The sequence below is a fragment of the Daktulosphaira vitifoliae genome, unplaced genomic scaffold (assembly GCF_025091365.1).
Source record: "Daktulosphaira vitifoliae isolate Bord-2020 unplaced genomic scaffold, ASM2509136v1 Scaffold_2, whole genome shotgun sequence".
Taxonomy (NCBI): Eukaryota; Metazoa; Arthropoda; class Insecta; order Hemiptera; family Phylloxeridae; genus Daktulosphaira; species Daktulosphaira vitifoliae.
In genome coordinates this window covers 17,180,122-17,197,721 of record NW_026099573.1, presented here as the reverse complement: position 1 = coordinate 17,197,721, position 17,600 = coordinate 17,180,122, and the positions used below count along the sequence as shown (strand labels likewise).

General features: G+C 24.9%; 1 protein-coding gene across 2 annotated transcripts; it reads left to right on the top strand.

The window, feature by feature from the left end:
• The first annotated feature begins 890 nt into the window (after positions 1-890).
• LOC126897313 (protein hu-li tai shao) lies at positions 891-17,298 on the top strand. 2 transcript variants are annotated; one of them, XM_050670826.1, is made up of 18 exons: positions 894-1,229; positions 4,382-4,501; positions 4,580-4,757; positions 8,303-8,454; positions 9,065-9,279; positions 9,340-9,499; positions 9,600-9,698; positions 9,782-9,982; positions 11,198-11,334; positions 11,398-11,524; positions 12,922-13,032; positions 13,198-13,290; positions 13,414-13,600; positions 13,677-13,763; positions 14,040-14,111; positions 16,419-16,477; positions 16,543-16,686; positions 16,871-17,298. In XM_050670826.1, the coding sequence occupies exons 2-17, from the start codon at positions 4,400-4,402 to the stop codon at positions 16,669-16,671; spliced, it is 2,109 nt and encodes a 702-aa protein (XP_050526783.1). In that variant the 5' UTR covers positions 894-1,229; positions 4,382-4,399; the 3' UTR covers positions 16,672-16,686; positions 16,871-17,298. The 2 variants fall into 2 exon arrangements, with proteins under 2 accessions (XP_050526782.1, XP_050526783.1); XM_050670825.1 differs by lacking the exons at positions 16,419-16,477; positions 16,543-16,686; positions 16,871-17,298 and adding an exon at positions 14,932-15,347 and having other exon boundaries at positions 891-1,229.
• Positions 17,299-17,600: the final 302 nt, after the last annotated feature.

The window sequence follows — 17,600 nt, the reverse complement described above, 5'->3', positions numbered from 1 at the left end:
ATGCACGTGAAATTTCGTTGGCTATTTAAATCTATACACTAGGTGAATTTTAAGAACAATTAGTTTTAAATTTAGAAAATCGCTTATAATGTAGGTGTAAATAATTTAACTAAACACTATGTAATATTTATGCATAATTCTATTAAATAAGAAAATTACGTTTCATTTAGCGTGATTATAGACTGTAAAAAAAGAAGTACATCCATATAAATATAATATTAACTATGTAGTTATAGCTATACCTTTAGATTAACATCATAGCTAAAATTTAATAAATAATATCAATATATTAGTTAGGTTGCAAGTGTCAATGAAAAACATCAATTTTTTCACTACTTTTATCTTCCAATAACTTTTAGAATTAAATTTCCAAAATTATTGGACATTAGATCAATTTCTCCTTAAAAAATAGGAATGCAATATTGTGACACTTAGCACACAATTCTAAGTTACCATTCATAAAATTATTTATTACAAAAAATATATTGAAATTTGATTATAGAATTAATTGCACAATCGTGATAATATTATAACTTTTAAATTACTATTCTTTTGAACAAATAGCTAAAACATTTATATATTTGGAAAAATACTTAATTTTTCATTATTGGCTTGAATTTTTAATTGTATTTGTTGTAATTCTATTCATGAATAATATATTTTAGCAATTGCAAGTCATTTAAAATTAATTGGTAATTGTTAAGTAAATAAACATTATATTAATTCACCATTTCATTGTAAAATAATCTCGTAATCACATGATAGGAAGTGTAAGGTTATTTTATCAATTCGCAGTGTCGCCTTCTAATGTTTTAAATTTTACCTCCGGTTAATAACGGTGCCCGTCATAGTTTACAGTCTACCCGAACGGGCGTATCTCTCCGACTCTGGAACACAGCAAACGCCAGCGGCTAGAATTCCATTTGTTTTTTGGTTCGTGATTTGGAGTCATTAACACTGTGCTTGTGTGAGTCAATGTGTATGTGTGTACGTGCGTAAACGTGCGTCAGGGTTTGTATCCTATCGTGTACTATACTGTCTCGTACGTTTTCGACAACGCTGCTGTTGCCGTTGTTGGCTCTGTATAGTCCACTGCCGCCGCAGCCGCGTTAGCCTTTCGGTATCCGATATGTTATCCGTAAAATAATTCCATTGTTGTGCGATAGTGTGAATTGAAATTATTAATACCATAAGGTTGATTTGTTGTGCATTTCGGTTTCTTCATAGTGGTGAGTTATAAAAAATTTAAAATGTTATGTTGAATGCCGGTGTTCGACCCCTACAACTATAACGATGTGTCGTTAATTTTATAGCTTTTACCTAGTTAACTTTGGAGAACGTAAGTTATTCCAATATTTTGAGGCGTGACTACATTATGTTGACATATTTTGATTCATTAAGTACATGAGAGAATTATTATTAGTCAATTGGAATGATCAACTATATAGGTAGTGTTTAAATTTAATCGCCCTAAGTGTTTCCTGTTCACAGATAAGTAACATTAATAACAATACTATTTTGTCATCTCCTTATCATAGAAACTATCGGTTTAATATTTTAAAAGGTGCATAAGTATGAATGAAACATGAGATCAATTTAAATATTATTAATTTTCAATATAAAAATGATATAAATACTATAATTTGAATTTTTTTTATAATTTTGGAAATTTCGTATTGACCAGTGAGAAATTAAATTTAAAAATTTGTATTATGATGAAAACTTATCACATGCATCTTTTAAGAATGATTTCTATAATCAGAATTTCGTGTCTGATTATTTAAAATGCAAATACATTAATTTTAATTTATTTTTGAAAAAATCAGAAGAGATTTCTTACATTTTTGAAGGATTCTAAAAGTATGATGTTTAGAAACATTCATATTTGATCTTTTTTTTCTTAATGTCAAACAGATTTTAAGTATAGTATTATTTTCATACTTTTTCTATTATAACAAATTGTGATCTTTGTGTTATTCAAATATAAAAAAAAGTAAATTTCAATTATAAAGACAATTATAATATAAAAAATATTATAAATTTTTTTTATATATTACATTCTCCCCTAAAGTTAATCCTGAATCCGTGCCTGAATATTATACTCTTTATTTATATTAGGTTTCATTTGTAGATTACCAATGTATTGAACGTTTAAATATTAATCATACACTGTGAAAAAAACAAGTTGTAATTAAGCACGAAAAATTACTCTTAACACAATTTATCATCCATAAGATATTAAAAAAAAAAAAATTGAATTCTTATCCATTTTAATTTTACACATAAAAATAATCAACTTGTTGGATTTCTATATGATATTATTTAATATTTTGGAATTTTTTTGATACTGTTCCTGTAGGCATTACAAAATATTTGATTCTACCATGTGCTTTTAAGATTTATTGACTTATAAAGTGTAATGAACTAAAGAATAACTTAATTTTGATGATTTTAACTACTGTAGATAAGATTAAACTCGTTATATTATGTATATTAAATATACATTAAATTTCATTATAAGTATTAAAATTTATTATTGAAAATAAATAATGAATATGATTATACTATAAACACTCAATTATAATTTGAGCAAGCACTTATGCCATGCTTTTGATCATCTGAATTTTTTCATTTTAATATCACAATTTTGGTGCATACTTTAGTCATAGATTTAAAGGTCAACTAATAGGTCTTCTCCTATATAATGTTTCATAACTCAAATTTTAATTCAAAATATATTATTTATCTTGAATTTAAAATACTCATCAAGTAAAATATATTGGGTCTTCATCTAGTTTTTCTTGATGACCTTTTAAACTCCATATCATTTTTTATCTTTTACTAGATAATAGTTGTAAAAAATAATAAATTAATAATTATTTCTGATTGTACTGGACAAATAAGTACAATCTACTCATTGTTAGATTATTTATTACTTATAGATTATGAATTAAAATTTTTATGAGAAGTATCTATCCTTAGAATATATTACTAACAGTCAAGCACAGGGGTTCTATAGTATCAATATTCCCAATTTTTTATTTTATAGTATAATATTTCAGTATTATACTTGATGGCATAATTGTTATTTTGCATATCTATTGTTTAATCAGTACGTCAAGGCTTTTTGAATGGTAGATGAAAGATTTTTAAAGAGATCACTACTTAGTAAATGTTTAAACTTGATGGTTTTAATTATTATTTTATATATATATATTTTTCACTCTGTATAATTTGTAAAAATGTAAAATATTTTTTATGAAGCAATTTTAAATAGAATCTATCATTAAAAAGTTTTTAGAAATTTAAAATTATTTTTAAAAACGTGAGTTGTTTATAATTTAGTTTTTTGTTATCATTCTATAACAATTTAATCAATTGATATTATTTTATATGTTGACAGAGTTAATATTTTTATTTTTACAGGATGATTCATTATTGTTTGAATAGTTTAATAGTTTTTGTTCTACTTCTTCTTTATCATATGATGTTGGTTGATTTTTTACAGTTTTTTAATTTATGAATTCACAAAAATAAATAATAAATAACAAATAATTAAAAAAAAAATTAATTGAGATAATTAAAAAACTTTACTAAGTAGACTCAAAAAATATTTTTATTTGTTAGTTTTTTATATTTTGTACTAAATTTAATTAAAAACTAATAATATAAAAATGAACAATTGAGTAGAAAAACTATCAACTATATACTCACTTTTTATATTATTACTCTAGCGTTACCTAGCTACTTTTTAAGGAAATGATTTTTGAACAAAGCACAACATTTTGATATTTTAATTAATTTTGTATTAGTATTCTATGAACTATAAAAATTTGAGTACTAAATACATTTAAGTACATCTTACCTGTACCAAGTAAGATTTACATGATAAATATAAAACTATACTTGCTTGCATAACTAAACTACTTTTAATATTCAAATGTTTGTAGCATATATTTTTCTAAATTTTAAATTAATCCATCAAAATTACTGCATAAAAAAAATCTAAATAAAGAAGTAATTATATATATTTAAAAAAAAATTAAGTGAAATGATTAATGATACAATGATTTACTATTTTAAATTCATTTCGTAAATAATTAAATAAAAAAATTTTCCAAATCAATAGTTGTCAAAAAATCCCAACTCACACTGTATAAACTTTATTTTTATTGATCAAAGTTCTGTAATCATTAGTTTTAATATTAATTTGAGGGAAAATAGTAATAGATAAGAATTGTAATGAGACAATCAAAAAATATTATCTTATTATTGTTAAATAAAATATATTAAATTAGATCAAAAAAGTTATTTTTAAAGTATTTTCCATTTAAAGTCAAATTTATTTGCAAAATAAATAAATTATATTTGTAATTTTTAGATATAATAAAGTTAAATCATGGCTGATGTAGAAGTGGAACAACCTCATACTAACGGTTATTCAAATACTAATGATGATGAAGATGAACGCGGAAAAATGAGGCCTGCTGATATTGATGCTGTTAGATATTTTTTAAATTTCATATTTAAAATTGTTTTATTTTTTATAATGTTGACGCAACATTTGTTTTATTATTAGGATGTAAGAGAAATGGAACGTAGAAAAAGAGTTGAGATGATAATGAATTCAAGACTATTTCGTGAAGAACTTGAAAGAATAATTGAAGTGCAAATGAAAGATGGAGGAGCTGTTCCTGCTGGATTACTGCAACAAATATCAGACATAGTCGGTGGACGTCAATCTGGAGGATCTAAAGGTACATATATTATTTAACAAAATATTTAGGTATCCCAATCATATTAAAATATAAATAATGTTCTTACAGTTTTGTAAATGCATCAAGTACCAACAATATTTTGTTTTAAAGAATTAAATTTTATGTTAATTACACTACTATTTTCAATTAAGCTTTTTGAAACTATTTCTATTATGTCAGTATGCAGGATGTCCACAATGTTTTAACAAATCTAGCAAATTATTTTGTATTCATTTTTTAAATAGCATTACAAAATTATAACTTTATAAATACTATTTAATTTTCAAATTAAAGCTAAAAATATGCTTTTATTGTAGTAAAAAACTATAAAAATGATAAAAGAAAGAAGTAATGAAAAATATTAACTAGATAAAAGGTAATTTGAATTGTCAAAACATTGTGGACTACCTATATAGTTAGGGGTTTTTTTTTATAAAAAAAAATGCTATTATATAGGACTTGTTAGTTGATTTTAACATATAAAAACATGACATTATTTTCATCTTAAAAGTTTTCTTGAGTAAGACAGTCAAATTGATTCAATAGGTTATTTCAATCATTTTTTGTTAAAGTAATGTAATAAAATTATAAGTAATTCAAGTTGTTGATATTAGCACTAAAATTGAAGAGTTTGATTTGAGTCCAGTGGTGTACACAGAAATTAAATTTGGGGAGGTTTTTTGAAATTCAAAGAAAATTAGATGTGACACTGCCCATATTGTTGGTTCACAAAAATTCCTGTTTTCGATTACTTTATTGTGGAAATATTTATAGTATGATATGATCTTTTTTATTTTTATTACATACACTATGATCAATAAGTACCGGGAATGAGTCAATAAAACAAAATTAAGTTAATTTTCTTCCAAATTTATTTTATCTCCTTCAAAATAGCTTCCATTTGAAGCGATACAAAGATGCCAGCGCTTAACCCAGTCATCCATACAGCGCTGGAAGGCCTGAGCCGAAATAGCCTTGAGTTCCTTCGTCGCATTCTCTTTAATGGTATCCAGCGACTCAAAATGACGCCCACGAAGCGGCAATTTAAGTCGGGAGAACAAAAAAAAGTCACACGGTGCTAAGTCGGGTGAATACGGTGCTTGTTGAAGTTGTACAACGTCGTGTTTCATTAAATAGTCTTGCACTAGTTTGGCTTTGTGAACTGGCGCGTTGTCGTGGTGTAAAATCCAATTTTTGGCCGCCCACAAATCCGGCCGTTTACGACGCACTGCATCCCTCAAACGCTTCATAACACCGATGTAATACTCCTTATTAATGGTTTGGCCATTTGGCAAGTATTCGAAGTACACTACACCACGGTAATCAAAGAATACAGTGAGCATAACCTTGATTTTTGAGCGACTTTGGCGTGCTTTTTTTGGATTTGGTTCGTGGGGAGCACGTCATTCGGATGATTGCTGGCTAGTTAGCACGTCATACTCGTAGACCCATGTCTCGTCGCCAGTTATGATGCGTTTCATGAATGTAGGGTCGTTAGATGACTCCCAAATCATTTCTTCGGCCACACCCTTTCGATGCTCTTTTTGGAGTAAATTCAACTCCTTTGGCACTAACCGTGCTGCAACGCGTCGCATGCCCATAATATCGGAAATTATGTGCTGTGCTGTTCCGTAAGAGATTTTTACTTCATCAGCAACGTCTCTTATACTCACATGACGATTTTCTAAAACTAATTTCTTTACCATTGCGACGTTTTCTTCGGTATTTGATGTTGATGGACGACCCGCACGCGGCAAATTCTCACACACCTCACGGCCACTTTTGAACTCTTTATACCATTCGTATGCTCTGGTTTTCGATATAATAGAGTCCCCATATATTTTCTTTAACATTTCCAATGCATCTTTGCACGTAATATCGTTGGAAACACAAAATTTCAAACAGATTCTCTGCTCTACTGATTTATCCATTATGAAATGCGACGAAATAAAAAAAGTTATCTATTGTTTACAGCTGTCAAACACATAATAATGATGTGATACCGCTCAAAATTATCAGAGACATCAAATAAGGGTGTACCAACTTGAGAAAAAAAAAAATAACCGGATTTGACAACCGCGTGCTGTTTAAATGAGTCATTCCCGGTACTTATTGATCATAGTGTATATTGCCCAAAATACTTACATGACTTGAAATTCATTGAAAAAGAATCTTTTTTCCGATTGATATCAGCAAAGATATCTCTAAAATATATGATTGGGAATATGGGATAATGAATTTACTAGGAGCTGATATAATATATTGAAAAGCATTTATGATGCCTTAATATTTTGTTATAAATAGGGAAAAAGAAAGTAATTTTTTGAAAAATAAATATTGAAATAAGAAACAAAATATAAGCAATTCACTGTTGTAGATTAAACATTCATTAGAAAACTTGGAATAAACATATGAAGAAGAAATTTTATTAACTGATATTTCTGGTAGAGATATAATGTTATCTAGTGAAAATCCTAAAAAGTTAGACAATATAGAACTATTTATTAGTCACTTGAAGTTCTGTTAATTTTTTTTAATAAAAAAAACGTCTCTTTTGTTTCATTAGTCAAAAAAATAAGTTATAACAAATAAACTTTGTTCTTCAGCCTTTTCCTCACAGTAACAAAAATCTTATATATTTGTCTGCTTCTTTATCTATCTCAGTGAAAGCTTTTCAATATTAGCAACATAATTATTTTACTTAACTTACACTATATACCATGGGTGGCCACTAACCTTTACTCAGGGAGCCACAAATTTATGAAGCTGTTTTAAGGCGAGCCACATTGTTTGGAGATGAATTTATGGTTAATAAGTTAAAGACACTTTTTAATTTTAAAAGAAGAAACATTTATTGTACTCTACTTATTTATAACATTCAATGTTAACTTAATGTTCAATTGCTTTTACGAGTGTTCATTTTAGCTGTGAGTTGTTTGAAGTTTGGTTTATAATTGGTAAGCGCAGTTCGCACGAGTTCACTCAAGTGTTCATCAGTTAGTTCAGATCGATATTTAGATTTAATGAACTTAAGTGTTGAGTACAGTGATTCACACACATATGTAGTGCCAAATATTGAGATTAGTCTCTTTGCACACAATTTTGTTAGAGGGTATTTTTCTTCTGAAAAAGAATGTACTCGTACACCGTTGCCATATCGACACATAGTTTGGTGTGTATGCAGTGTTGCCAAGTCTACAAAAAAGACTTGTCAAAACAAATGTTGAGTTTTGTAAAGCTTAAAAGACTTTCAACCTGTACATTGCATTATTATATTGTTTTAAATCAGTAATATTTTTACTCTGAACTCAGGTTCGAGAGCCGCACCAGATTAACTCTAGAGCCGCATGTGGCTCGCGAGCCTCGTTGTGGCCACCCCTGCTATATACTAAGTATTTTTTGATATGATATGATAATACCTTTTACTTTTCAAACGAGAAAAGTTTTAAATGTTAATAATTAAGACTTGAAGTGGGATTTTCATCTAAGATTATCGCATAATCAAATAAATTATTATATATTTAACAACAATTTTTGTTGGACAGCTTCTAATTGTGTTGCACCCATCAATGATATCCGTGGTGTGGAGAGCATGGGTTATGCTAAAGGTGAAAAAATCATCAGATGTAAATTGGCTTCAGTGTTTAGATTAATGGATTTGTATGGTTGGACTCAAGGAATTTACAATCAAGTCTCAGTAAGTTACGAATAATTATATATTTACTAGATATGTATAATATACAAATTTGTATTTATACAAGAAAATTTGTAAGTTCCACACATCTTTTGCAATAAATAAATTATGGAATAATTAGTGTAAGAAAAGATAGATCTGATTGTTTAAAATGTTAATATCACCCATATGACTATGTTAATTGATTCCAAAAAATAATAATCAAGAATTTAATAATAGTTAATTGGTACATGTTTCATAATGTAACATAATCATTTGTTTCAATTTTTGTTAATTTAATATAGTTACTATGATCTGAATCTATTTTCTTACAAAAACAAAAAAAAAGTATAATCACTTATGATATTTTTATGTAGATATAACAGAACCTTTAATTATCTAGGATAATGATGAGGATAGAGTCACATGAATATATGAAAATTACGGTTAATTGAAATTTTACTGAAAAAGAAAAAAGAAAATTCTTAGCCAATCAAAATATTAATGGCTTTAAATTTTCAAACAAATATTTTCCTATATTCATTATATTAATTGATTGAAATTTTTATTATTTTCTAACTTGAGAAGGTTATTATAATTAAACCAAATAATTATTTTAAGTCAATTTTTCTAGGCCAGACTTAATCAAGAGGAAGAACATTTTTTAGTGAACCCACATGGTCTATTATGCAATGAAGTAACAGCTTCCAGTCTAATAAAAATTGACATGCAAGGAAATGTTATGGAAACGGGAACAACCAATTATGGTGTAAACATAGGTGCATTTCAACTTCATGCTGCTATTTATGCTGCTAGGCCAGACTTAAAAGCTATTATTGATGTACAAGTGTAAGTTCACTTAAACTACCAGGGCCTTAACAATATTAGTAAACTATTTTATTTTTTTAGTGGCCCTGTTTTGGCTGTATCATCTTTACGATGTGGTTTACTTCATATAAGTAAAGAAAGTGCATTAATTGGGGATATGGCACATTACGCATACCCAGGATCTAATGTAGACTCTGAAGAAAAAGATAAAATTGCTCGTAGTTTAGGACCCATAAATAAGGTATAAAAATTAGCATATTTATTTTTAACTCCTTTAGATTTAATCAATATTAATTATATTAACAAATTCTTATGCTAATAACTAATAATTTGTTTATTAGGTTATTTTTTTTACTAATTATGGTGCTTTGTGCTGTGGTGAATCAATTGAAGAAGCATTTTACAATGCTTATAATGTTGTCACTGCGTGTGAAACTCAAGTAAGAAAAAAGAAATTAAAAATATGTTATTGAACTATAAATAAATGTAAACAATCTTAAATATATTTATATATTTTTTCTAGCTAAAAGTTTTACCAGTAGGCTTAGAAAATATTGTCACTATGTCTGAGGAACAGCGTAAATCTATTTATGATGCTGCTAGATCACCACCTGATGGTACAACACCAGCTCCATTACCTGCAGGCAATTCTTCTGTTTCAGATAAACGTTGGAGAGTAGGGGGACTTCAGTTTGAAGCTCTTATGAGAATGCTTGACAATGCCGTATGTATTACTAAATTATCAAGACTATAGTAATAATTAATTTAATTTATATAATATTTATCATTAATTTTAATCACAATAATTTAATGAGATAAATTTATTACTGTTTTTTTATTATTTTAATTTGGTATGATGAATTGCAATATTATATAATTAAATATATATATGGGTAATATTGGTGTCTAGATGACACCACTTCCCGGGTTTGGAGGCAGATAGTGGTATCATAAAGTTTTATAAGGGAAAATTAAATCAAATCGTGAGTCGGCTAAGACGAGTTTTTGTGTGCAATTTTTATTCATATGTGTGTGTTGTTTTATATATGTTATTTTTGTTTGATAATATTTAACAGGGCTTCTGTGTGTGAATAAATATATATGTATTAAATAATAGTATTACGTTTTTGCGCTGTTCCTGTGGTTGCCTGTTGTAATTCCCACATATATATATATATATATCAACCCTTCTGGAATAATAATCTTTAATTTTAATTTTCTTAAATTGAAATCTCCTATATTTATTTTTGATAATATGGCAAAAAAGAAATTGAGAAATAATTTTACTCTTAAATGATAGTATTACCCTGTATTTCTATATACAGAATGATTAATTTATTGTTAACCACTAGATTTCTCATACAATTATAATAATTTTGTACATTTTTATTATTTTATTTTGATTATTATTATTTATTTTTTGATTTATATATGGTCAAATATTTATTCTAAACAATTTTTTTGTAATTTTTAAAAAAATAAATTGGTATAATGAATAAAATAACTATTGTTTATAATAAAACTTATAGTCCTACTATATAAAAATTATTTTAAAAAAATAATGAAAAATATTGGTTAGGTCAAAAGTTATTTAACTTTGGTAAATCGAAACATCACGGACCACTATATACGTATAAACAGGTGATTTATTATGTATACTACCCATTTTCTAGTTAAAAAATTATTTTTCCATAATTTAACTATTGAGTTAAATTTTAGATAGTGATCAGTACATATTTTTATTTGGTAAATATCTAATCAAGTTTGACCAATTCAATCTGATACTGCAATAAGTATTTTTGTATTTTTTTGTTAACATATGTCAAAAAACTGTATTGATTTTTGACAAACACTACTAACAATTGATTTTTTTGCAATTAATAAATATTTACTAAATGTGATAATGAAATGTTATTTTAATCAAAATTCTTTTTTCTAGGGTTTTAGAACAGGTTATATTTATCGACAACCACTCATTAAAGGTGAACCTCCACGTCCACGAAATGATGTTGAGGTACCACCTGCAGTTTCATCACTTGGTTATTTATTAGAAGAAGAAGAGCTATACAAAAATGGGTAAATACCTTACATTTTTTATCTAAAATACATTAACTTGTAAAAAATTTTCATTATATTTAGGCAATGGAAAAAGTATTATGATGGACGTAAATCAACTGATAGGACAAAATGGTTAAATTCACCTAATGTGTATCAAAAAGTAGAAGTACTTGAAACAGGAACATCAGATCCCAAAAAAATTACTAAGGTAGAAAATTAATTAATTATAAAAATTTTAACAAAATAATTATGTTATTATTAAATATATTTGATTTTATTAAATTATTAATCAAAAAGTTAATAAAATATTATTTGTAACATTGCCATGATATTTTATAATTTGAGCTATGTATTTATTCAACTATAATTAGTCACATGTAAAAGTTAATATATTGGGTGTGATTGTTCTGACAAATCCTATAACTTTTAGTCTATTGAATATTTTTTGTCATCATCAGATGAGCCAACAAAAAATTGTGTGTAAATATGATGCAATTAAATATTTTTTATCATTTTAATTATATAGAGTGTTTGACTAACTATGCCTCATGAGTTTTCTTTAAAAATATTAGCGTTATCATATATGTAATTATTTTATTTGTTATAAATCTTTGTTGAGCTATTTGACAAGAAAAATAAAGATTCCATCTTCATTCCTTTACCTTTAAATCAATATCAACTTAAGGTTTTCAAATGGAAACCCAATTTTTTTAATTAGATATTATTATTTAAAGTTTAGGAAATTTAACAAATAAAACTATAGTCGGGTAAATACAGTAACATTAATATTTAGTGTACCAATAAGAATTATCGGTGTATTGTTCTCAATTATCGGTTTATGACCTGTAAAATTTGCGTGTATTTTATAAATCAATGTGAGTAACACTCGCGTCCCCTAAACTTAAATAAATCATAGCTCGTTGATAATTGAATAAAATAAAAAAATATATATATTTTAAAACTAAATCTAATCTAATTATATATATATATATATAAATTTTGCATTCTTAATCTGTTAAACACATATTTTTTGTTATTTATTTTTCATGATTAAAAAATTTAAAAAAATAATAATTTTTTCAAAATTTCTAAAAGCCCATTTTTCTAATATTTTTTTACAAAAAATTTTAATTAGTTGATAACAATTTTAGGATAAGTACTTACATAGGTATGTCGTATGGGTGGGTACAATTGTACTGGTGAATATTAATAATGAATACTGAATCTGTACTACATAACCACTCCATGTATTAAAATGCTTGAAACATTTTTAGCAAATCATATTTTGCTTTTAACAGTCTAAAAATTCAAAACTTATCAAAAAAAAAAAATCTAATTTGCCATTTTACAAAGAAGATTATAAGAAATAATATGGTAGCAAAATATCTTTTTAATTCTAGAAAATTAAAATAAATTCTAGAGCATCTAAAAAAGTGTATAAAATTTTATTTTTTGGTATTTATATTGTTACGATAGTCTATGAATTTAAAAATATATTGGTCAATTTTTGTAATATTCTTTTGTACTTGATTAATTTTTCTATAAAAATGTATAAGCGATATTTATGAAATGTTATTCCTTAATTATTAGTACTAATATTTTCAGTGGGTGTCTGAAGCAACTCCTAATTCAAGTACACCATTTAAAATTGATGGACCTTTACAGTTTGTTCCAAAGAACACAAATCCTAAAGAGTTCAAAAAACTTCAACAGCAAGTATGTGCTTAATGTGCTGTATTATTTAGTATATATTATATTAGTGAGCATTGGTAAATAATAGCTTTAAAATTTCTAAAAGTTATAGCAAGTATACTATAAAAATTAAAAAATAATTACTTTTAGAAATTAAGATACTTTACTTAAATTTGATCTAATTTTTAGATAAAAGAAAATAGAAGAGCTGATAAAATAACATCTGGACCACAGTCCCAAATATTAGATGGTGTTTCATGGGAAGAAGCTAAAAAATTCCAAGTGAGTTAAATCTTGCTTCTTATTTATTTTGTAATTTTTATTTGAACAATATTTCTTCTATTAATTTAAATATTACTTCTCAATAAATTTTTATTTTCGTATGACAAAATAATTACTTCATAGGATGCTAACATGAATGCTAATGGGGAACAAGTGATATTAGTTGGTGCTGCATCTAAAGGAATTATACAGCGTAATTTCCAACATAATGCTACTGTTTACAAGACACCTTATGCCAAAAATCCATTTGACGCAGTCACTGATGAAGAAATAGAATATTATAAGAATTCAGTTAATAGAGGTCAACAAGGTAATTTTCATTAAAAATTATCCACATTTTCCAATGTGAGTTAAAATATTTAAGTATTGTATCAACATTTGTGTAGAAAATGAAGATAGTGAACACTTTTCACCTACTAGACAAACTGAAAATTTTCTTGTTAGTGAAACAGATGATGAAAGTAGAGGTAGAGGTTAGTATATATTTTTTTAACAAATAATCAAGTCTCAAACTTAACCCTTTTAGACCGGATTTTTTTCTTTTAGTTAAAATTACTTAAAATCTATTTTCAAACTTTTAAGTTTTGTAAAAAAATATATTTTATTTTTGTTGCTTATGCCATTTAGCATTGTTAAATTTATGGTCACAAATTTAAAAGAAACAAATTACTGGTACACAAGAATGTATCATGGGTCTGAAAGGGTGAATTCTAAAACTAGAAAGTAAAAGTTTGTTTAAATTTTTTTAGAACCTAGAGTTTTACAAGTTGAAAGAAAATCAGTGCTAAAGCCAGATCAGGCTGAAATTGTTCTCAGTGAAGGTGAGTTTTGTAAATTTATTCTGTTTAAATTATAATACAACTAGAATTTTGCTAATATTTTGATTTTATAATAAGCTTAAAATTTAAAAAAATAATATAAGTATCTTTTGGTAATTACTTATTGTAAGACTTATATTTATCTATTTTTGTAAGTTAAGAACTATTAATCTTATATTATGTAACAATATGTTTTTAAATAATACACCATTTTTTTTATATTAGTTTATTTGCACATAGTTCAAGCTTTCTCACAAATAAATATAGATAAAATATATATAACATAGTAAAAATATAATAAAAACTTTTTTTATTTAAATATTAAAATTAGATAGAATTTACTAGTACCAGTTAGTAGATTGTATAATATAACAATGAGTTAGGTAAGTTACATATAGTATTTTTAGTATACATGCCAGATTATGCCTGACATATTTTATTATAATTTATGTTTAAGCTAGATAAGCTTCATTAAATTTATTAAATTTCATAATGAACTAACATATTTCTGATACAGTTCAAACAATTTTTTGAATTTGATACTTAATAAATTCATTTTTAATGGGAATAAATTTGTATTATGTATTTAATTAATTAAATTCGTAAACCGTAACTGAAATATTAATCTAAGTTAATGTATTTTAAATTATTTAACTGAAGCAAAATAAATTATTTTATGAATTCTAACATTTAAAAATAATAATATTTTTTAATTAAGTTTAATTAAGACTATATGATGTTCTGTAGTTATTATTTTGAAAACATAGTCTTTAAAACAATTAGTATAATTAATTCAATTATTTGTGTGTGAAATATTCTCTAGCACAAGACCAAAATGAAATAAGTACCATTAAACCAATTTGGTTAAAATTACCTACACTTGATAAAATGTCTTGTGTCCAAGAATTCTATGATATGAATAATCAGATGGCAAACAATAAAATTTTGAATGAAAGCTTGAATTTCGATGAAAATGAATATGACCATATTGTTGTAACACCACATTGGACACCTGTCCTTACCTATCCTGAACTACCACCCACTAGAATAAATATTTATGACTAATTACAGAAAGGCAAAATATTTTTCTATTCTATTAGATATACATTTTTAATTTCATGCATCATCTGTAAAGTTGTATTTTGAATATTAAGTGTTGTATTATATTAGATTTTAAATACAGTATTAAATTGTTACTAGTTAACATTTTTGTACTAAAAATTATTTAGTTTTAAAAGAATATAGTTCCTTGTGCTTTGGATTTACTTGAATATTTTATTATTTACATTTTGTAATATCAAATAGAAAAGTATTCATATTTTGATTGATAAAATTTATTATAGTTTTTGTTTTATTATTTTTATGAGTTAAAGATACTAAACTATGAGTTATATTCAAAAATTTAATATTTGTTGTTTTCATTGAATTGTTAAGAATGTGACTTATTAAATATATTTCTATGAGGTATATTTTTTATATATTCATTTGATACTATTTAAATGTTTTATATTTTTAACATATTTAATTAATTACATTTATTTAAAAATAATTGTTGAAGTCACTACAATTTAATAAAAGAATTAATTAAATTCATAAAGAAGCTTATTATTAATAGTGTAATATTCTCTATTATTGTGACCTTGTTAATTAAATATTTTCTTATTATGTTTTTATAATAACAGAACTCCTAAAGCATTTTAGAATTTATTGCTTTTGCTTTTATTAATACCTTTTTTTATACCAAGAAATAATTATAGTTGATTAATTAAGTAAGAATGCTCAGAGAAAACTCCATGTCACACTTATTAAAAGTAATTATGACACGACTCAATTTTTTTTTTTTAGCAATGTAAGTAATTGCTTTAAAAAAAATCCTACTTAATTTTAAAGCAAAAAACTTTAATTTAGTTATAATAGTTTCTAAAAAAAATAATAATAATAATTTGTCTATAAATATCATTTAGTTGATAACTTAATTTTGCCTTTCTATATAAATTTTTTTTTTTTTTTTAAGTTCTGTCACTATATTTTTGATAAACAAAATATGCTATAATTTAAAAATAAGTGTTACACATATTTATAATAATTAAATCTGAAAAAAAAATTACAATTATCAATTTGAAAAAATAATCTTGGTGCTAGTTTTAATACATTGATAAAAATCGAAATAACAACAATTATTAAATTATTGGAAATTTTAAAATTATTATAATTTCATTTAGTCAATATCCATGTTTATGAAATTAATTTTAATATTATTCATTTATTTTCAAAATTGTATAATTTCTTTACTGAATGATTTTTAATCAGGTGAAAACACTTATAACGAATCTGATGCTCATCAAAGTACATTCTCCAGTAGTAAAGAAGTAATTATTTTTTCTAGTTTAATTTTATTTAACTGGAATTTAATTGGCTATCATTAAATAAACAGGGTTCACCAACTAAAGAAATATCTACTGAGGACTCATCACATAAGGATAAGAAAAAGAAAAAGAAAGGAATAAGAACACCATCATTTCTAAAGAAAAAGAAAGAAAAGAAGAAGGTTATTCAAGCTTAATGCCGTGTTATTAAAGTAGGTTCTTTTGTATAAATTTTACTAAAAACTATAATTTAAATGAATTTATAATAAATATATTGAAGAAAAAGGATGAACATTAAATTATTTAAAAACATCATTTTGAATTTATTTATTGATTTAAAAAAAATTATTTTGGTTTTCACCCATAAATTATTGGTTAAATTTTTTTTTTTTACAGAATACAATTGAAAATTTTGTCAAATGCCTCGCCAATTGCTGCTTTGGCCAATCATTATTTGTTGTCTTTAGCTCATTTAGTCATCCTTACATATTTCCTACCTAGAACTTAACTTTTTTTTTTTTTGATAATATTTTTGACTTACTTTTGAACTCCTTGATATTAATAAAACTTCATTTATTTTTTTTTAAAAATTGTCTTTGTGCATTATACTTAAACATTAGTTTATATATTAGTTATTAGTTATTCTATTTATTATTGATGTACCATAAGTAGATCTTTGACCTCATTTGACAAACTTATTCTATTATTTTATACTTTGTAAACATTTTTGTTACCAAAACTAATATGTAAAAATAAAATATTTATAATTATTGTCCTTTAATTTCCCAAAGAATTCTTATTGACTATAAATAAATATATTGTATAATCTTTTCTTTGTTTTGATTAGTTTTGATCTAACACTTGAATTATATAAATATATTTACCAGTTAAATTATTTCACCTTCCCATAATTTCAAGCAATTAATTTTTTTTTATGTATTCTATATATATGTATTTTTTTTTTTTTTAATACAAATGATTTTTTGGGCTTAAAACATAGTATATAATATTATGTAGTGTTAGTGCAATATTAATAGATTTTTTTCACAAAATGAAAGAAAAACAAAAGATTATATATAATATTTAAAATTTATGTATTTTAATATAAAGTTTTTTTTATTAAATA